General features: G+C 37.6%; 1 protein-coding gene across 2 annotated transcripts in view; it reads left to right on the plus strand.

Annotated features, from left to right (window-relative positions):
* Positions 1–22,625, plus strand: part of NSL1 (NSL1 component of MIS12 kinetochore complex) — a 42,771-nt gene extending 20,146 nt beyond the window's left edge. Inside the window, exons 5-6 of one of the 2 annotated variants that reach the window (XM_007988490.3) lie at positions 20,199–20,266; positions 21,109–22,625. In XM_007988490.3, the coding sequence (XP_007986681.2) occupies positions 20,199–20,266; positions 21,109–21,387 (347 nt within the window). In that variant the 3' untranslated portion in view covers positions 21,388–22,625. Of the gene's footprint in view, positions 1–20,198; positions 20,267–21,108 lie in introns of those variants that run through there. The other variant, XM_007988491.3, reaches the window with a different exon arrangement.
* The last annotated feature ends 568 nt before the right edge of the window (positions 22,626–23,193 follow it).

Genomic DNA, 23,193 nt, shown 5'->3' on the forward strand with positions numbered 1-23,193 from the left:
TGTTCATCGGGATATTGGTCTGCAGTTTTCTTTTTTTGTTATGTCCTTTTCTGGTTTTGATATTAGGGTAATACTGGCCTCATAGAATGATTTAGGGAGGATTCCCTCTTTCTCTATCTTTTGGAATAATTTTAGTAGGATTGGTGATAATTCTTTGAATTCTCTGATAGAATTCAGCTAGTCCTGGACTTTTTTTTGTTGACAATTTAAAAAATTGCTGATTCAGTGTCACTGCTTGTTATTGGTCTGTTCAGGGTTTCTGTTTCTTCCTGATTTAATCTAGAAGGGTTATATATTTCCAGGAACTTATCTACCTCCTCTCGATTTTGTAATTTGTGCACATAAAGGTGTTCATAGTAGCCTTGAATGATCTTTTGTATTTCTGTGGTATCAGTTATAATATCTTCAGTTTCTTTTTTTTCTTTCTTTCTTTTTTTTTTTTTTTTCTTTGAGACAGAGTCTTCCTGTGTCACCCAGGCTGGAGTGCAGTGGTGTGATCTCAGTTCACTGCAACCTCTGCCTCCTGAGTTCAAGCGATTCTCCTTCCTTAGCCTCCCGAGTAGCTGGGATTACAGGTGCTTGCCACCATGCCTGGCTGATTTTTGTATTTTAGTAGAGACAGGGTTTCACCACGTTGGCCAGGCTAGTCACGAACTCTTGACCTCAAGTGATCCGCCTGCCTTGGCCTCCCAAAGTGCTGGGATTCTGGGCGTGAGCCACCGTAAACTGAGCTTATTTGTATCTTCTCTCTTCTTGGTTAACCTTGCTAATGGTCTATCAATTTTGTTTATCTTTTCAAATAATCAGTTTTTTGTTTCATTTATCTTTTGTATTTTTTTTCTTTTTTTGAGATAGGGTCTCACTCTGTTGTTCAGGCTGGAGTGCAGTGGCACAATCTCGGCTCACTGCAAGCTCTGCCTCCTGGGTTCATGCCATTCTCCTGCCTCAGCCTCCCAAGTAGCTGGGACTACAGGCACCCGCCACCACACCCGGCTAATTTTTTTTGTATTTTTAGTAGAGACAGGGTTTCACTGTGTTAGCCAGGATGGTCTCGATCTCCTGACCTCATGATCCACCTGCCTCAGCCTCCCAAAGTGCTGGGATTAGAGGCATGAGCTGCCGCTCCTGGTGCTATCTTTTGTATTTTTTGCTTGTTTATTTGTTTCAGTTTCATTTAGATCTGCTGTGATCTTTGTTACTTCTTCTACTGGGTTTGGATTTAATTTGTTCTTGTTTCTCTATTTCTTTGAGGTGTGACATTAAATTATCTGTGCTATTTCAGAGTTTTTGATGTAGACATTTAACACTGTGAACTTTCCTCTTAGCACTGCTTTTACTGTATCTCAGAGGTTTTTATGCGTTGTGTCACTATTAATTTCAAAAAATTTTTTAATTTACATATTGATTTCATTGTTAACCCAAAAATTATACAAGAGCAGATAATTTAATTTCCATGTATTTGTATAATTTTGAGAGTTTCTTTTAGAGTTGATTTCCAGCTTTATTCCACTGTGGTCTGAGAAGATAAGTGATATGATTTTGATTTTCTTAAATTTATTGAGACTTATTTTGTGGCTCATTATATCACCTATCTTGGAGACTGTTCCATGTGCTGATGAGGAGAATATATATTCTGCAGTTGTTGGGAAGAATGTTGTGTAAACATCTGTTAAGTTGATATGTTCTAGGATATAGTTTAAGTTTGTTGTTTCTTTGTTGACTTTTTGTCTTGATCTATCTAGTGCTGTCAATGGAGTATTGAAGTCCCACACTGTTATTGTGTTGCTGTCAGTCTCATTTCTTAGATCTAGTAGTAATTGTTGTATAAATCTGGGGGCTCCAGTGTTAGGTGCATATAAATTTAGGATTATAGTATCTTTATGTTGGACTAATCCTTTTATCATTGTATAATATCCTTCTTTGTCTTTTTTACTGTTGTTGCTTTAAAGTCTGTTTTGTCTGATATAAAAGTAACTATTCCTGCTCACTTTTGGTTTCCATTTGTGTGGAATGTCTTTTTCCACCCCTTTACCTTAAATTTTTGTGAGTCCTTTTATGTTAGGTGAGTCTCTTGAAGAGAGCAGATATTTGGTTGGTGGTTTTTTATCCATTCTGTCATTCTGTATCTTTTAAGTGGAACATTTAGGCCATTTACATTCAATGTTAATATTGAAATATTAGGTACTGTTCTATTCATCATGTTAATTGTTACCTAGATACTTTGTTTTTTTCATTCTGTTATTGTTTTTTAGGCCCTGTGAGATTTATGTTTTCAGGAGGTTCTATTTAGGTTCATGTCAGAGCTTTTGTTTCAAGATTCAGAACTTCTCTTAGAACTTCTTTAAGACCTCAGGCTCCTGGGATAATGTTCCAGAGAGCAATTAACTGCATCTGCTGCATAGAAGAGTTCCCAAATGGAGTGGAGAGTAGTGGGCAACAGTGAGCCTCACCCAGCGCTTTCACAGTTGGTGAGGCTGGTCTCACTCCCGCAGTGCTTCGCTCACTGGATTTAGATCCAGGCAGTCTGCGCACAGAACTCAGACCTGCCCAAGGCCATAACCATGCCCCTCTTCATCTGCCCATAAGGCCGGATGCCCAACTCCTCTGCTCATGTCTTTACACTCACCCTGTGGGTTCTGTTCAAGAGAGCTCATCCCTACTCAAGATTATATTACAAAATTCACCTGGGAGCTTCTTTCACCCTCTGACCCCTCCCTGAACTCATTGACTGCTTCTCCGAGGGCCCCATGAGATACAGTCAGGAATGGCTTCCCTCGGTTCATGCTAGAGACTGGGAATGCCTACAAGGCACTTCATGCTGCTGCATCTACTTTTATATTTCACATAGACTAAATCCATTCCAGCTCTAGGTAGGGTTAAGACTTTCTCCCATGGTCTGGGTTTTCAGAGTTGCAGGTGGGGATGTGTGCTCCGAGACATGCTCATTCTCCTGCTTACACTCTGGGAACTTAGTTTTTCACCTGTCTTCATGCAGTAGGCTCCAGCCTGCTGCTGCTTTCAACGGGTTTGTGGATTCTTTCCATCTTCCTGTGGTCGTTCTTAGAAAAAAGAAAATTCACAGTGTGACTCTCTAGCCACTATTCTGTCCTTCCAAGTGGGAGATGCATGCTAACACTGCCTCTTATCTGTCATCTTGGAAAATAAATAAATAAAAGATCTAATTCAAGCTTGTCTAACCTGGGACCCATGGGCCATATGCAGCCTAGGACAGTTTGAATGTGGTCTAACACAAATTTGTAAACTAACTTTCTTTTTTTTTTTCTTTTAAGACAGAGTGAGACTCTGTTTCCAGACTGGAGTGCAGTACAGCGATCTCGGCTCACTGCAACCTCCACCTCTCGGGTTCAAGCGATTCTCCTGCCTCAGCCTCCCAAGTAGCTGAGATTACAGGCATATACCATCATGCCTAGCTAATTTTTGTACTTTTAGTAGAGACATGGTTTCACCATGTTGGCCAGGCTAGTCTCAAACTTCTGACCTCAGGTGATCCATCCACCTCAGTCTCCCAAAGTGCTGGGATTACAGGCGTGAGCCACTGTGCCCAGATGTAAACTTTGTTAAAACATGATTTTTTTAAATGTGTTTTTTGTTTAGCTCATCAGGTGTCATTAGTGTTAGTGTATTTTATGTGTGGCCCAAAACAATTCTTCCAGTGTGACTTAGGGAAGCCAAAAGATTGGACACCCCTGATCTAGTCTCAAACTCCTGACCTTACGTGATCTACCCACCTCAGCCTCCTTAAGTGCTGGGATTACAGGTGCGACCCACTGCGCCGGGCAGGTTAGTGGCAGTTTTTTTCAGCCTTCTTTTCAGGGTGGTAAAACTCTGTCTTTGCCCTCGTATTCAAACAGTGAAGCTGACTCTTTGTTTCCTGCTCCTCTGGAGCACTTTGAACACCTTTTATCTTGTAGGAGGCAAATTCCTAGCTACTTCTGCCTACCAGTAGGCCTGCAGCTTTAGCCTGACTTGCAGCTTTTTCTCTTCTCCTTTTTTCTGGTTCACTGAAATGTCTATTTTGTATATGCTTTAGGATATGTCATTTTAATTTTCTATATTCACTGATGCTTTTGGACAAAGGAAGGGAGTTTTATGAACTTCTGAAATCAACTTGACTAAGAAGTTTAAGATACTTTTAAAAATGCAAATCAGTTTTCAGTCCTCTGCTTAAAATCCTAAACTCTGCTTAAAATCCTAAACTGTAGAGTTTTAGCATTCCCTTAGGTGATCTGGCCACTACCTACCTCTCCAGATTTATTTCAGGCACTTTCCTGTTTGCTGCCAGAGTTTCAGTTCTTTGAAAGTGCCTCGCTGTCACACATGCATGCCCCCTCGCCCAAGTTTGACATCTTCCCAGTTTTCTTCTCTAATTTAAATGTTAGCTTCTCAGAGAGATCTTACCTAACCACGCTCATTAAAATACTCCCCCCGGGTGACACCTGTTTATTTCCTTAATAGCACTTGTTACAGCTTGTAAGTATTTGTGTTTATTTTCTTGTTTATGCTCTCTCACAAAACCAAAAGCTCCATGAGTTTTTTAGTTATATTTCTATTATACGTAGCCAGCATATAGCAGCGTGCCCAATAAATACATTGTGAGTGACTGTTACTCATCTGTCCATTCAGTTGTATATATTGAATGTCTACAGCATGACAGAACAGTTCTCAATGTGCAAGATGTAATATTAGTGAGCAGCACAAAGTTCTTACTCTATAGTTTATATTTTAGTGGGAGAAGAAAAGCAATAAGTATAAAAATAAATAAGTGACATCAGTGCTTTAGGGTGGTGTGTTTAGGTGATGGGGAAACACTTTTCTGAGGTACTAACAGGAAGGAATTTATCTGGTGATGATCAAGAAAAAGAGCTGTCAAGCAGAGGGAAGAGCTAGAATAAAGTTCTTAAATCAAGAATGAGCTTGATATTCATGAAATAAAAGACCACAGAGGCTGTATTGGAGTGAGTAATAGAGGGAAGGAGCATTGCAAGACAATGTCAAAAACTTGGCTGAGGCCAGATAATACGAGCAAGGGTGAGGAGTTGGAAAGTGTGCCTTAAGAGAGGTGCAACATGGTACTGAAGGAAGTGGTGAGGTGTAGGTGCTGCAGAGGATTTCATCTACTGAGCAAATGGGTTCAACACATCTCTAGAAATTGTAGCAAAGGGTTATATTTCAGAAAATCATAAATCACTGCTGAGTTTTTGGTTTCATTTTCACCAGGGATGCTGCTTTCCAATTCTTGGTTCTGATGGCTTAGTTACCTCTTTAGAAACCAGTAGAAGCCACACATCCGATTGCTGTGTGTGTTTGCTTGTTTGTATTCATAAAATACATTGGAAATAGAAAGGAAGTACTCACTTAGTGTTTTTTTTTTGTTTTTTTTTTGTTTTTTGCTGAATTTCTGAATTTGGGCAGGCTTTTGCAAGTTCATGTTTCCTAGTTTAGTCAGTACAGTGACCTGAAAGCAAAACTAGGTTGATTACTCAATCTTTCATTTCCACTTTTTCATTTCCCTATGTTTTAGAAAGCAAGTGACTAGGAAGGCAGTGTTTTCAAGGGTGCCTAACTTCCACATTTTTAAGAGCAAACTCTTTTTAAAAATATCCTTATAGCAATCTACTGATGAGCTGTCTACCTATAAGATGTGGTCTCATTTGACAGTTACAACCTTTTATAATTCTATTGTAATGAAAAATTGCTTCCATATTGTCTTTTTTTAAAGTTCTTTGAAATTAACTGAAGAGACTCCCTTTTCTCCCTGTCCTTCACTAAACACGTAGCGATGGCAAGGAGCTATTTTAAGTTTCTGTATGGTAAACTTAATGATACTTCCAGTTCTTTTGCTGACCCTACAAGCAGAGGACTCAGAGGCAGTTCCTCTTCTTTCCTCATAATGCTGTCTTGCTTAAGCCACTGTCACAATATTTACAGGTAGCCACTCACAAATAGTTATGTTTTAAAAATTCATATAAGTCTGAGTTTTGGAATCTGAAATACATTTCCTACTGGGAAAAAAATGTACAAATAAATAAATATGTTTCTAAGCAACCCTTTACAGGCTTACTAAACCTTAATCTGTAGTGTAGCTGAAATACTATACATTTATGATGAAAAATTAGGAAAATCATATTTCAGATGCATATTAGTTCCACTATACAACATTTAAGTAGGATTTTATATGGAATAGTTGGCTCCTTTAACACCATTGTTGGTGGTGAGAAGGGTAAGTAGTGGTGTCATGAGGTGCTAGAGAGAAGGCATTGAGAATGGTCCTCGAGAAAGCCCATCCCATCTCCTGCATGGCATGGACCAGCCATCTGCATGTGAGACAGTCTTAAGTCACGTACTTGTATATCAGGAGTATTGTATGCTGTTACTAGTTGTAAAATGTGAAAAAAATAATTTAGAATAATCGAGTGAAGGAGTGAAAAGTATATATATTTTGAAATTTCCTAAGCAGATATTGTTGGAAAATGGCTTTTTCATGCATTTACAGACAATATATTAATATATTTAGTGACCATTTCTAGTTGTGTGTGTTTTCCTTCTTTTGTCTTAAAAAAATGGTTTTATTAATAAAATTATTGGTGCTACTTAGTTTTAAATGCAAAGGACTTAATTCATTTAACTAAAAAGAAAAAAGGTACCATAAAGTTAATAGTGAAAACATTTAACTCTATAATTGTTCTAGAGTTTTAATGTTTTAATTCTTTACCAGGCACAACTATTTTTATTTCAAGAGATTTTCATTATGTTGAAGCTAACTTTACTGTTAGTTAACTTACATTCTTATGAGGACAGTATAATTCCTGACAAAGCAATATTTTAGAAAGTTATAGAATATAGAAGAGTGTGTGCTTTGGATTCTAGGAGGGAGATGTGAGTTCTTATTCAAGTCTAGATATGTTTCTCAGCTTCTGTTTCTTTATCTACAAAAGGAGGCTGATGAAATCCACTTGCCTCCCAGGGTTGCTAAAATTGGGTAAGATTGATTAAGAATGTTATGTCAGCCCATACTACTATAGGAATGGGCTGTCCATGAAACAGGTAGGGAAAGCTTTCATGCCACTGTGTTTTTCTTCCTTGTACCCTTGTTCCTTTTATAACTAAGTTTCTCAAATGAGTAATCTATACTCAGTAGCTTCACTTATAATCTCTCATTCTTGTAAAAAAAAATCAGTAGTATTTCATGTTTACATTGTTATGACTGTATAAGTGTTCTTCAATCTGATCAGGTAATTATTATTATTTTGTTCCTGAGTCAGATAATTATTACTATGAGTGTATTCTTTCTTGAATAGCTTTCTACCCCTTTTGGAACAATAATTGCTTTATTATTATTTTTTTTCCTTTGAGACAGAGTCTTACTCTGTGACTCCAGCTGGAGTGCAGTGGTATAATCTCGGCTCACTGCAACCTCCTCCTCTCGGGTTCAAGCCATCCTCCCGCCTCAGCCTCCCTAGTAGCTGGGATTACAGGCGCCTGCCACCATGCCCGGCTAATTTTTTGTATTTTTAGTAGAGACGGGGTTTAGCCAGACTGGTCTCGAACTCCTGACCTCAGGTGATTTACCTGCCTCTGCCTTCCAAAGTGCTGGAATTACAGGTATTTTTCTATTTGCTTTGTTTCCTGTTGTGTCTGACAGAACTGTAAAATTCATCTCAATATGGCAAACACTTAAGGTTTCCTCTCAAATCCATTTTTAAACTTTTTCTTTTCCTTGGAGATACTTCTTCGGGAGCCCTCCATCTTCCTATTGCAGTCTGGACTGGCTGCTGTCTAGGCCTGGTGCAAAACTTTTATCCTGCCTGTTCCTTTCATCATCATCCTGGGAATTTCCCTTCTTTCTCTCATGTTTTGAATCGTGTTTCCTGGTTTCCTGTTTTCTCCTCTTTCTTGATTTATTCTCTTGTCTTTGATGTAGCACTTCCTCTACCACCCACCTCCTACTCCAACAGACCCCCAGCTCACCTAGCACCAAATCCTCTATTAAGGCAATTTTCTTACATCACCTATGAAGATTTCCCTTTCCCTTCAGTTCCCTTGTTAGATTGATCTCCCCCTCCTTTGTGCCTCCATGGCACCCTCTCTCATAGCCTTGGTCCATCACGACTGTTGAACACCTACTGTACACGTCAGGCACTCTGTTCAACATTAGGGATTCTAAGATTAAAAGAATGCGGTTCCCGTTCCCAAGGGAGTTCTGGAAGCTAAGTAAGAATACCAGGGTTCTCACTGGAGTTAGTACTGCCCTCTAGTGGACCCTTTGAAAAAGTGAAAGAAAGTTTTTGGTTGCCATATTAATGAGAACGTGTAGCTGGCACTTTGTAGTCAGGGGCCAGGCATACTAGATGTCTCATATGTCCAGCACAACTTTAGAATATCTCACTAGACATTCATGTGTTAAAATATGTTTATAATTATTCAGCCTAGGACCTAATTTCATTTTACACACAAACCCAAACTACTCAGCACTTTTTACATTGTCATTGCTTGTACAACCGATAGGAAACAGCTATTGTTCAGCAATGTGAGTTTATAGACAACTTTCTTTTTAAGGTAGCATGAGATATTTTAGGAATTCTTTAAATTGGTCATTGATAGCGCTTAGTCTCTAAGAATCCTAATGAGAGGCTTCACAAATCAGTGAATATAGTTATCAGTGCTGTTAATTAAAAAATAAAGTGTAGGCTGGGTATAGTGGCTCACGCCTGTAATCCCATCACTTCGGGAGGCTAAGCCAGGAGTTTGAGACTGCAGTGAGCTATGATTGTGCCACTGCACTCTGGCCTGGGTGACAGAGTGAGACGCTTGAGCCCAGGAGCTTGAGGCTGCAGTGAGCAGTGATCACATCACTGCACTCCAGCGTGGGTGACAGATCGAGACCCTGTCTCAAAAAAAAAAAAAAAAAAAACCAGAATCCCTTAAGTGATGGATTATTTTGTAAAGTTTGTAATGTAAACAATGTAATAACAATGAAGAATAATATTTTACCTTACCCTATTCATGAAAGATAACTTTTCATATTAAATGTTAAGAAATATTTTGTTCATTATTGTGGGTGTGTGCACATATATTGCAGTATAACATATAATGTACAGTTTTATGAATTTATATACATGCATACACCTACACACATGTAACTGCCACCATGATCTAGAAATAGAGTATCTGTGTAGTTGGAAAATATAGGATAAACTTATTTTTAAACAGTGTATTGGTTATATTTTTTAAATACTGTGCCTATTATGTTCTCATGTATACAATAAATACAATTCAGAGTGTCCAGAAAACCTGGAAGCATAAAGAAAACAGTGTGTTTATTGTATTTTTAAAAATATTCACAGTTGGGGCCGTTGCTTTAAATTTAGAAGTATTTTACTTGCAAAATATATTGAGGTTGAAGAAAAAGATATTGAGCATATTATTTGAAAATGTAACTAACACATATTTATCCTGTTCCCCAGCCTTATGGATACCCTGTATAACATTTCCAGTACCCCAAAATGTTTCCCATGCCCCTTTTTAGTCATTATACCATTTCTACCAGGTATAACCACTATTCTGACTTACATCATCATAGATTTTTGTCTTTTCTTGAACGTCATGTAAATGGAATCATACAGTATGCATTCTTGTGTTACCTTCTTTAAATCGGTGTTATTTCTATGAGATTCATCCACATTTTGAGTGTAGCAGAAGTTCTTTTTTATTGTTTTGTAGTATTCCATTGTGTGTCTATGGACAATTTATCTCTTCTCTTCTGTTGTCACTTGGTTTGTTTCCAGATTTTGGCTATATGAATAAAGCTACTATAAACATCCTTATACCACATTTATACTCATCTCTCATAGATATATATCTAGAAATATAATTTTTGGGTCACATGTAGGCATATGTTTGGCTTTTCTAGCTACTACTAAAAAGTTTTCTGAAGTGGCTATTTCAGTTTATACTTCTAACAGCAGGTATGATAGTTACAGTTGTTCCATATCCCTAACAACACTTTATAGTGTTATTATATTACATAATATTCAATCAGTGATAAGTAAAAGTTTAACAGATGTTATCATATCATTAGATATATTTGAAACTGCAAGAAGATGGTATAAATCACATTGAAGTGAAGGAATTATAGTAGTTATCTACAATCATATATTATTTGAAAGTAAGGCTGGTCACAGTGGCTCATACCTGTAATCCCAGCACTTTGGGAGACCAAGGTGGGAGGATCACTTGGGGTTGGGAGTTCGAGACCAGCCTGACCAACATGGTGAAACTCCATGTCTACCAAAAAATACAAAAATTAGCCAGGCATGGTGGCATGCGCCCGTAGTCCCAGGTACTCAGGAGGCTGAGACATGACAATTACTTGAACCAGGAGGCAGAGGTTGCAGTGAGCTGAGATCGCGCCACTGCACTCCAACCTGGGTGACAGAGTGAGACCCTGTCTCAAAAAAAGAAAAAAGAAAATAAATCTCACTAGGAATTTTATTTCTACCTAAGATAGGCCTAAATTTATTCCTTTGAAAATATATTGCTCTCATGTTGTATTAGTTATCTACTGCTGCCTAACAAATTATCCCAAAGTTGAGCTGCTTAAAACAATAAATGTGTTATCTCTTACTGTTTCTGAGGGTCATTAATCTGATAGCATCTTAGCTGGATAGTGCTAGCATAGGGCTCTCACAGGGTTGTAGTCAAGATGTCATCTGGAGCTGCAGTTATCTCTCAAGGCTCACCTGGGACTGTAGGAAATCCACTTTCAAACTCACTCACATAGTTGTTGGCAGTACAGCCCTGGCTGGTTGTTGGAGACTTTAGTTCTTACAACGTGGGCCTTTCCATAAACTTCTTGTAACGTGTCAGCCTACTTCTCGCAGGATGAATGATCTGAAAGGCATAGAGAATGAATGAATGAATGAATACCCAAGACAGAAGTTGTAGTCTTTTTTATAACCTAATCTTGGAAGTGATTTACTATTACTTGAGCTGTTAGTTACTGGTCATGCAGGTCGACCTAGTACACTGTGGGAGAGGACTGCACAAGGAAGCATGAATACCCTGCACAAGGCAGGATCACTGGGGGCCATCTTTTTTTTTGCTCTGTCACCCAGGCTGGAGTGCAGTGTGATCTCAGCTCACTGAAACCTCCACCTCCTGGGTTCCAGTGATTCTTGTGCTTCAGCCTCCCTCATAGCTGGGACTACAGGCATGCACCACCATGCCTGGCTAACTTTTGTGTTTTTAGTAGAGATGGAGTTTTGCCATGTTGGCCAGGCTGGTCTCGAACTTCTGGCTCAAGTGATCCACCCACCTCAGCCTCCCAAGGTGTTGGGATTACAGGCCTAGGCCACCGCACCTGGCCACAGGGGCCCTCTTGAAGGCTAACTACCACACATATGGATGCTTATTTTTTGTTGTGGCAGTGGCAAAGTACACATAAGATTTACCATTTTAATCATTTTGAACTGTATGATTCACTGGCAGCACATTCATAAAGTTGTGCAGCTCATCTAAGCAGTTTCTTATAAGACAGCAATGAATTTGCCACATCAATTGACTCTTCCCTTCATGAAAGATTTATCTGTGGGATGTGATACCATTTGATAGCATTTGTACCCACAGTAGAACTTCTTTCAAATCTGGAGTCAGTCCTCTCAGACCCTGCCACTACTTTATCAACTAAATTTATATAATATTTTAAATCCTTTGTTGTCATTTCAGCAATGTTCATGGCATCTTCAGATGGAGTAGATTCCATCTTAAGAAACTACTTTCTTTGCTCATCCGTAAGAAGTAACTCCTTATTTGTTCAGATTTTATCATGAGCTTGCAACAGTCATCCCTTCAGGCTCCACTTTGTAATTCTAGTTCTCTTGCTGTTTTCATAGCATCTGCAGTTATTTCCACCACTGAAGTCTTGAACTCGAAGTCATCCATAGAATCAACTTCTTTCAAACTCCTCTTAATGTCAGTAGTTTGACCTCCTTTCATGGATCATGAATGTTCTTAATGGCATCTAAGATGGTGAATTTTTTCCAGGTTTTTAATTTGCTTTGCCCAGATCCATCAGAAGAATCGTGATCTATGGCAGCTATAGCCTTATGAAGGGTATTTCTTAAATAAGAAGGCTTGTAAGTCTAAATTACTCCTTGATCCATGGGCTACAGAATGGATGTTTTGTTAACAAGCATGAAAACATTCACCTCCTTGTCCATCTTCATCAGAGCTGTTGAGTGACCAGATACATTGTCAATGAGCAGTAATATTTTGAAAGGAATCTGTTTTTCTGAGCAGTAGGTTTCAACAATGGGCTTAAAATATTCAGTAAACCATGCTGTAAACAAGTGTGCCATCATCTAGGCTTTTTTTTTTTGTTCAATTTATAGCACACAAGCAGAGTCAATTTAGCCTAATTCACAAGGGCCCTAGGATTTTTAAATTTCTTTCAAGAACTTTTACTTTGCATTTACCACTTGGCTAATTGGCACAAGAGGGCTAGCTTTCAGCCTGTCTTGGCTTCCAACATGTCTTCCTAACTAAACTTAATCATTCTAGCTTTTAAGTTGAGAAACCTGTACTCTTCATTTCACTCAAACACTTAGAGGCCATTGTAGGGTTAATTATTCTAACTTTGATACTGTTATGTCCCAAGACATAGGGAAGCCCAAGGGTTGAGAGAGAGAGAGGTCGAAGAACAACTGGTAAGTGGAACAGTCAGAACACACATATTTGTTGATGAAGTTTGCTGTCATACAGGTGCCATTCTGCTATGTAGCTGACACCCCAAAACAATTATAGTAGTAACATCGAAGATCACATATCACCATAACAGATATTATAATGAAAAAGTTTGCAGTATTGTGAGAATTATCAAAATGTGACACAGAGACATGAAATGAGCACATGCTATTGGAAAAATGGTGCTGATAAGACTCGCATGACACAGGGTTGCAGAAACCTTTAATTTGTAAAAAAATGCAGTATCTGTGAAGTGCAATAAAATGAGGTATGCTTGTATATTTAGGGGCTCTGTTGTCAGGGAGACGTTTATAATTACTAGATCTTCTGGATGGATTGGCCCTTTCATCAGTATATTGTCTCTTGTAACAGTTTTTTACTTACAGCCTGTTTTGTGTGATGTTGGTTACCTTTGGCATGGAGCATCTTAGTTTATTTTTTCATTTTCACCCTGTGTTTGTCTTTGGATCTAAAGTGAGTTATAGACAGAATATAGTTGGAATCATGTCTTTCGTATCCATTTGCCAACTTTGGTCTTTAATTGGAAAGTTAAATCCATTTACACTTACTGATAAGGAAGGACTTTTGCCATTTTGGTATTTGTTTTCTGTACTTTTTTTACTTCCATAATTCCTCCATTACTGTCTTCTACTTTGTTTACTCGAGCTTTTTGAAGTGTGCCACTTTTATTATTTTCTGTATATTCTAAGGTTTTTTTAGTGGTTTCCTTGGGGATTATAATTTGCATCTGAAATTTATAACAATGTAGTTTGAATTAGTACCACTTTAGTTTTAATACTGTATAGAACTTCTGCTTCTATACAGCTCTGTTTCTCCCACTTTATGTTGTCATTGTCACAAATTTCATCTTTATACATTGTATATCCATGAATGTAGATTTATAATTGTTGTTTTATGCATTAGTCTTTTAAATTATGTAGAAAAAAAGGAGAAGTCACAAGCCAAAAATACAGTAATGCTAACTTTTGTATTTACCTATGTAGTTACCTTTATTGGTATTCTTTATTTCTTTGTGTGGCTTTAAGGTGCTGTCTAGCATCCTTTGATTTCAGCCTGACACACTGTTAGCACTTTTGTAGTCCAGGTGTACTAATTATGAACTCCCTTAAGTTTTTTGTTTTGTTTTGTTTGTTTGTTTGTTTGTTTGAGACGGGGTCTTTCTCTGTCACCCAGGCTAGAGCACAATGGTGCCATCATAGCTCACTGCAGCCTCAACCTCCCTGGGCTCAGGTGATCCACCCACCTCAGTCTCCTGAGTAGCTGGGACTACAGGCATGCGCCACCATGCCCAGCTGATTTTTTTGTATTTTTGGTAGACATGGGGTTTCGCCATGTTGCCCAGGTTGGTCTGGAACTCCTGGGCTCAAGTGATCTGCCCACCTCAGCCTCTCAAAGTGCTGGGATTACAGGCATGAGCCATCATGCCCAGACAATTCCTTCAATTTTTATCTGGAAATGTCTTAATTTCACCTTCATTTTTGAAGGATATTTTTGGCAGATAGTGAATTCTTTGTGGACAGATTTAGCACTTTAACCATATCCTCCTGCTGCTCTGTTCTTCATAGTTTCTGATGAGACATTGACTGTTAATCTAATTGAGGATGTCTTATATGTAATGAATCACTTCTCTGTTGTTGCTTTCAGGATTCTGTCTTTGGCTTTCAGCAGTTTGATTATTATGTGTCTTGATGTGGCACTCCTTGAGTTTTTCTGCTTGAAGTTTGTTGAGCTTCTTGGGTGTGTAAATGCATATATTATCAAATTTGGGAAGTTACTGGCCATTATCTCTTCAAATATTTTTTCTGCCCCGTCTCTTCTTTTCCCCTTCTGAAACTCTTGTTATGCATATGCATATATGTATATATTGTTTGTTTGTTTGTTTGTTTTGAGATGGAGTCTCACTCACTCTGTTGTCCAGGCTGGAGTGCAGTGGCGTAATCTTGGCTCACTGCAACATTGGCCTCCTGGGCTCAAGCAGTTCTCCTGCCTCAGCCTCCAAAGTACCTGGGACTACAGGCATGCACCACCACGCCCAGCAATTTTTTGTATTTTTAGTAGAGACAGGGTTTCACGATGGCCAGGCTGGTCTCGAACTCCTGACCTCACGTGATCCGTCCGCCTTGACCTTCCAAAGTGCTGGGATTACAGGCATGAACTATGGTACCCGGCCTTATTATGCATATGTTGATGGGCTTGATGGTGCCCACAGATCTCTTAGACTTCATTTGGCCTACTTTCAAGTTCCATGATTCTTCTGCCTGCCCAGATCTGTTGTTGAACATTCCCCATCTCCCTTCTGAGTTTTTCATTTCAGTTATTATTCTTTTTAGCTCCAGAATTTTTTGGTTCCTTTTTATAATTTCTGTCTGCCATTGGTATTCTCTGTTTGGTGAGACACATCATTATTTAGGATTTCTTAGTTCTTTGAGCATACTTAAGATAGTTGATGGAAAGTCTTTGTCTATCTAGTCAGTCCAGTGTCTGAACCTCCTCAGTGACAGTTTGTTCATTTCCTTTTTTTCCTGTGAATGGACCATACTTTCTTGTATTTTTGCATGCCTCATAATTTTTTGTTGAAAACTAGACATTTTAAATATTTGAATATAGTAACTCTAGAAATGAGATTATTCCATCTTCCCAGGATTTGTCGTTGCTGCTTGTTGTGAGTTGTTGTTTAGTGACTTTTCTAAACCTTTTTTGGAAATATTATGTTTTTTGTTGTTTGTAGTCACTGAAGTCTCCATTCCATTAGCTTAGTGGTCAGCTAGTGATTTGTCAGAGATTTCCTTAAATGCCTGGAGCAAAACAAAACATTAAACTCTGTAGGTGCATGTTGGGATATGCCTTCAGCTCTCAGCCAGGCAGTTCATAACTGCCTTTGCCTTCCCATCCTGCTTGTTTGGAGCTTTTCAGCAAGCAGTTTGTTTGCCCCAACTGATTTCCTGTGTTCCATGCTGCATCTGCTGGTTCATTACCTTTCAATGTTTTTAACAGATAACCTCCAAGTAGCTACTTTTCCACCCTGAGAGAGTTCCGAATCAGGTGAAATAAAGGCAAGCCTTTTACATTAGTCCTTCAGAGAGCCACTCACCAGGTCAAAACAAAACAATTCTTTGAGAGCAGAGTCTACTCGGTTATCTCCAGCACCAGTAACCCACTCTGGGAATTACTGCCACCGAGCCAGGGAGAAGGGAATGGGGCAAGGGTAAATTAAAATACACCAAGTTCTCCTATCAGATTTCACTTGCTCTTGCCTTGATTAAACATTCTCTTGATTGGTGAAAACCCTCGACTGTTTTCCAGATTTTTGATAAAGTTGATTGTGACAGATTTTGCCAGCTTTTTTCTGTGGAGGGATGGGCCTTTGGAATCTCCTATGCCACCATTTTTGATGCTGTCGCTCCTATGCATGCTATTTTTAAGATAGGGTGATTATATTTAAAGATTGTATGTACAAGGTATTTAAGAGTAAGAGACACATGAATTTGAAGTAGACATGGAACCTGTTAATGAACATGTGGAGGAAGGGAAAATTGAGCTAAAAACAAACAAACAAACAAACAAATAGGCCAGATGCTGTGGTTCACGCCTGTAATCCCAGCACTTTGGTAGTCCGAGGTGGGCGGATCACGAGGTCAAGAGATCGAGATCATTCTGGCTAACATGGTGAAACCCTGTCTCTTCTAAAAATACAAAAATTAGCCAGGCGTGGTGGTGCGTGCCTGTAGTCCCAGCAACTCGGGAGGCTGAGGCAGGAGAATCACTTGAACCTGGGAGACGGAGGTTGCAATGAGCTGAGATCGCACCACTGCACGCCCTGCTGGCGACAGAGGGAGACACTGTCTCAAAAAAAAAGAAGAAAAAAAAAAACCCACAAAGTTAAACAAAAATCTTTGCAGCTAGAGCTGCATTTAATTAGTAAATGTTTTAGATTCAATTGAGACTTTCATACCTCTTTTTTCCTAATGACATTGAATTACTTAGAGCATTTCTGACAATTTTAATTAAAAGGGATTTTAATTAAATGCAGTATTTAGTTATTGCAAAAGCAGCAAAGCTGATGGAAAATATGTAACAAAGTTTGAGATTCCTTTTCTTAGGACTAGAACCAGATGTTACTGAATTAACAGAAGCACACAAAATACAGAGATCTCATTTTTTTTAAAGCAAAAGTGGTTTAGGTATATTTGCTATTGTCAAACTAAATATTAAAAATTGTATTTTTGTACCACAATGATAAGAAATTATGTGAAGATTTAGAATGTTTAAAGTATTCTAATTACAGTTTTGAATTGCCTGTCTTGAGTCTTACTCAGATTAACTACACAGGTCAGCCACATATCATCTCTATAGTTTCTTGTATTAATATTTTTGCCTAATCCATCCTCTATTTCTCGTCACCTTTCAACAGTATGATCTCTGAAGTCTTTTTAAGTTAATGTGTATGTTGGCTATAGTGTAAATTATGGAAATTTTGAGGCAGGAGATATGTTTTCTGTTAGACTTTAATCTTGCACTTTTTCATATTATAGAGAATAGTTTTGACACTGCACTTTTAATAAGGCCATCTCATTTGTAGAAATAATGTACATCCTAATTTTCACCATTTCAACAGTCAGTACTTTGTCTTTATGTTATCTTTGTTTCAGTTTTTCTTCTTATATTCAAATAAATCTAATCTGTTATTTCTCATGTAACATTAAGTTTTATTCAAGTTCCATCCATACTTCTGATCTTCTGTTTTCTGTATAGAATGACTTCAAATGTAAATTTTCTTAAGTCCAAGCTTACTCACTATAAGTAGGCCCAAGTCTGAGAGTACTTCATTATGTTTTCTGGTATAATTAGGTCTGAGCAGATTTAAACATATTAAGTACATACTTTGATGAATGTTATTTCTTCCTTTATTTCTATTTATATGTGTAGAAATATTACCTATGAATTTTGCTTTAGAATAGTAATGGAATCTTTACAAAATATGTTCTGAAGTGGGGGGCGGTATTGGGTTGGGTCTGATAGGGTTGAGAAATTTATTCTAAACAAATTAGTGCAATGATGTCTTCCAGGCATTGTACTAGAACTGTGCAGGACCCAGATCATGGAAACATGAGACTACCCAGAAAAAGTTTGAGCTAATTTTGAAGAACTTCCTGTGTGTTTCTGTGGATTTGTCTCTTCTAAACTGAATGTTCCTTGAGGGGCAGGGACCATTTTTACTTATTATAAGTACCTACTGCTCAGCTGTATTAGTCTGTTCTCACACTGCTGTAAAGAAATATCGGAGACTGAGTAATTTATAAAGAAAAGAGGTTTAATTGGCTCACAGTTCTGCAGGCTGTACAGGAAGCGTGATGCTGGCATCTGCTTAGCTTCTTGGGAGGCCTCAGGAAACTTATAGTCATGGCAGAAGGCAAAGGCAGAGCTAGCACCTCACATGGATGGAACAGGAGGAAGCTGCTTTGGGGGTGAGGTGCCACACACTTTTAAACAACCAGCTCTCACGAGAACTCACTCACTGTCATAACACAGTACCAAGGGGGAGATCTCCCCGTTATCCAATCACCTCCCACCAGGCCCCACCTCTAACATTGGGATTACGATTCGACATGAGATTGGGTGGGGACACAGATCCAAACCATATCATAAGCCTAGCCCATGGAAGATATATCATAAATGTTCGTTGAATGGATAGCTCCTACACAAGTGTGCAAGCTTGAAAAGAGAGTAAGTGTGGGCCTGGCTAGAATCCATATTGCCACAGGAGAACCAAAGGATGAATTATTTATTTGCCATACCACAGAGAAAATTTAACAATTGTTATGCCCCTGAGTACTTTTGGAGAATCTCCTCAAATCGTAAATAATAGAAATTATGATATTCCAAGGCAAGGGTCCTTAGGACCCTCCTGTGAACTTGTGTAGGAAAAAAAGTACATTTTTATTTTTACTAGCCTCAAACTGAAATTTAGCATTTCCTTCCATTTTGAATGAAGGTAATAGTGGTGATGTTATCAGTATCACTAACTTACTTTCTGTTACTTAAAGCCACAGATATTTTCATTTTCTGTTGTTGTAGATGCCTCACACTGTTGTTTACACTCATTGTTTTTATATTATGGTAATCATTATGCCATCAGTTTTGTTATTTAAATCATCAATAAAGAAGCACATGTATTACCTATCACAATTTTCTACTTACATTTTAAATTTTATTTTAAAACATTCTGAAATTTTAGAATAATCAAAACTAATATATAGTGATTAAAATCAGAAAAATGATTGCTTCTTATGGAGAAAATTGATGGGGAATGAGGCACAAGAGAACTTTCTGGGGTGATGAAAATGTCCTATGTCTTGGTATACACTTGTCAATTGAATGCTGAACTTACTGTCTATACAGTTCACTGTATATAAATTATACCTCAACTTAAAAAACAAATACATTAAAAAATTTTTCTGAGAAGGTGTTCATAGGTTTCACCAAATTGCCAAGGAAATTTCTGATACCAAAAAAAAAAAAAATTCCTTTTCTGAGATTATCCTGCTTCCATTGTCTGTCTGCTTTAAGTGCCCTCTTTCAGTAAGCTGTTTTTGTGGTTCATTTCCATTTTTCTGAATGTGTTCTCACTTTTTAAAGATGAACCTAAGACAAGTCAGAAAAGAAAAAGAGCAGTTATGAAAGAAATATTTTGCCTGGCTTATTGACCATTCTCTTCTAGCCCGTAACTGTGACCCTCCTGACATAGTTATATACTTGCTTTGACTCTAAGAAATTTCTAATGAGAACTACTCTTCTAAAAACTAATTCATAGATCATTTCATAATGGAATGATTTTTTCTTATTTTCAGTTTTGTTTGGAGTTTTAGTAACATTTTTATCCTTCTGTATCATTGAATATGCAGTTCTCTTATGGAATCACTATAAACATAACAAAGATTGGAAGAAGAAAATATGTATCAGGAAGTAAGGAAAGAGAAAGTAGTATGACTGATAATCTGTTCCAGATTAATTCCATCTAGGCATGATCTCAATGCAGTGTGATTGTATATTCTAAGATCAAATATATGTTACTTTTATAAAATTCAGAATAATATAAAAAGTATTAGGTTATATTTATTTTAAAATGTGATGATAGTGCTCAAAGATGTTAAACATAGTGGTAGGTAATGTATAGAATGAATATTGAACTCTCTTTTAGGGGCACACAGTGTTATGACTACTCACAATAGAATTCTGTCTACCATCTTATACTTATAACTTTTAGTTTTACTCTATTATTATAATGGTCTCACTCTAAGAAAGATTAAGCTGAGGTGAATCGTCCTAGCAGATTTTTGTCCAGATAGCATCTATATGCCTTTCATGATTTGCTATTAGATAAAAGCCTAAAATACTGTTTGACAATTTTTTTGCAGCCCCTCATATGGAAAATTTGAAATGCAGAGGGGAAACAGTAGCAAAGGAGATCAATGAAGCCATGAAGGTAAAAGCTATGTGCTAAAAAATTATAAAATGAACAAAATGTGTGGCTAGGTATTTGCATTCAACATTCATGGTTTTTAATCTGCTGTAACAGGGATTCTCAGCGGTCTTTTAAATCTTTAATGAATGTATTAAGCAACAGTAACATTCAGAATAGCTACCATTTATCAGGTGCCTACTATGTGCCAGGTAATATACCTGACTTCTTTAAAGGTTGATTATATTTTTGTGTTCTGGGTGTTAGCAGTTCACCAAACAGTTTTGGATAATAATAGCAGCTAAAATGTATTGAATAATTGGTATGGGCTCCATCCAGCAGCTTTACATGTATTGCCTCATGTAATCCTTACATCCTGTGAGACAGATACTGCTATTTCTTCTGTAGATGAGGAAGCTGAGGCACAGAAAGGCTAAGCAGGTTGCCCACATAAGTAACCTACGATCCAGCATTTAAAGCCTAGTTCGGCAAGGGCACAGTGGCTTATGCCTGTAATCCAAGCACTTTGGGAGGCCAAGACAGTCAGAACACCTGAGGTCAGGAGTTCAAGACCAGCCTGGCCAATATGGTGAAAGTCCACATCTACTAAAAATACAAAAATTAGCCAAGTGTGGTGATGCGCACCTGTAGTCCCAACTACTTGGGAGGCTGAGGCAGGTGAATCGCTTGAACCTGGGAGGTGGAGATTGCAGTGAGCTGAGATCACACCACTGCCCTCCAGCCTGGGCAACAAAGCAAGACTTCTCCAAAAAAAAAAAAAAAATTTAAGAGTATTGTGTCCATCTTTGTCTGTGTTTCAGCCTGAGATTAATGTTGAATATTACTGTTTGTTTGTTTGTTTGAAGTCCTTGCCTGCATTAATTGAACAAGGAGAGGGATTTTCCCAAGTTCTCAGGATGCAGCCTGTTATCCACCTCCAGAGGATTCACCAAGAAGTCTTTTCCAGTTGTTATAGGAAACCAGATGCTAAACCTGAGAATTTTATAACACAGATAGAAACCACACCAACAGAGACTGCTTCCAGGAAAACCTCTGACGTGGTACTGAAAAGAAAGCAAACTAAAGACTGCCCCCAGAGAAAATGGTATCCATTGCGGCCAAAGAAAATTAATCTTGATACATGAGCTCTTTCTGTTTATTTTGGGAGCTGAAAATAGGCACCATCAACATTTAGATTACAGCCTAATTAATACCTAGCTAAGACTTCATTTGAAACAAGAAATAACTCTTTTACTAGTGATTCATTTATACAAATATAGTATCTCTGTGCGGGGATATGATATAATATTGTATTTCCTTGCTGTTTTATCTATTGTAAATAAAAGGCATTTTAAAAAATATTGACACAAAGCCCATCAGTGGGTATTAAAAATATTAAAAGTGCAGCCTTTTACTGTCCTTAAGTGCTATCAACTCTCAACTCCCTTGTAGCTTTTGTGGGATTTAACAAGTAACAAATTCTGTTGTGTTTCCCTGGTATACATCTTTCTAGGAAAAAAAAAAAAAGAGAGAGAGCTGTATAATGATTTTTCATTTACATGCTGAAAAGTAGTTATCAGTTCTGCACAACAGCAGATGCAGCATTTTTTTTTTTAAAGATGTAGTGTGATTTGTCAAATTAATGTGCAGATGATAGTACTGGCTTTGACTTTGTTACTCTATGTTCAGCTCATTTAGGTTTGTGAGATTAATTTTAGGACTTTTTGTTGTGTAAGACAATGATGACTATTATTTGTGCAACATTACTCTTTGAAATAAAAATTGGCATGTAGCCAATGTTTCCTGCCCATACTTTTTTCTATAGACCATTAACATAATTTGACTTGGAACTAATGATTTCTTTTTAGGGTTTCTTCTTTCTTTCTTTATAGATCATTCCAGTTCAAAATATATATCAGATTAATACACTGGCAAAGTATCATTGTGTTATTGAACTATTTTACATTTGAAGATGTTTATATATCAGGTATATAATCACTGGGAGAAGTCTGAGAAAGCAATATTGCCTTTATTTCTAACATTTAACTGTAGTTTCTTATAGCTCTTATTGTGTGTCTTACATTATACAGTGTAGGCAGGGCCATCGAACTTACCAACTGTTTCCCCTTTTGATGACTCTGATACCTTCATTCATTTTTCAAATGAATTTACTGATCATGAGGTTGGAAAATCTGTATTTCTCTTGCTTATTATATGTTAATAATCATAAATGTCTAGATTCACCAGAAGTCACCAGAAGGTCTGTCTTGGCAAAGAAAACTTATAAAGCCACTTTACTGCATTTTGTGTTTCAGTGTTACAATTTGAGATCTGTATATTTGTACACAGCCATGTGTTTTTCATTAAAATAATGTACAAAGACTGATCTTGATGCTGTGTGTTTTTGTGAGTTGTCTTAGGCATTCCTGAGCTCAGCTTCAGTTGGAGGGTGGGTCAGCACCCTGCGTTTCTGAACATACTAGACTGCAGTTTAAAACTGCATAATATGTTGCTATTCTTACAGTGCTAACGTTTTTATGGTATTAAAATTCTGTATGATTTGTTTCACTTCAGAGGTCCCCAAACAAAAGAATTATTGTTAATTCTATTATATGAGCTAATTGCATTTTGATTATGTAAGAACATGGTCCCTCCTCCCTTTTAAGTGAGGTATATTGTGCTACATAGAGTTTTTAAATGATGTGATAGATTTGCTCTGAAATATTCAGCAGAGAAACAAGAAAAGGAGTCAATTAAGGAAATGTGACAAAAATCCTGTATGTTGAATCTGTGTAATGAATATATTCTACTTTGTGTTGGAAATTTTTATAATTTTTAAAAAAAATGGTTATATTTTAAAGTCCCCAGGCAGACAGCTGAGATTTGAAATCCTCTTGAGAGCCCAAAGTTTTACTCCACAGTTATAGCAGAGTTTAAAATAGAAATACCAC

This window comes from Chlorocebus sabaeus, chromosome 25 (genome assembly GCF_047675955.1).
Source record: "Chlorocebus sabaeus isolate Y175 chromosome 25, mChlSab1.0.hap1, whole genome shotgun sequence".
Lineage (NCBI taxonomy): Eukaryota > Metazoa > Chordata > Mammalia > Primates > Cercopithecidae > Chlorocebus > Chlorocebus sabaeus.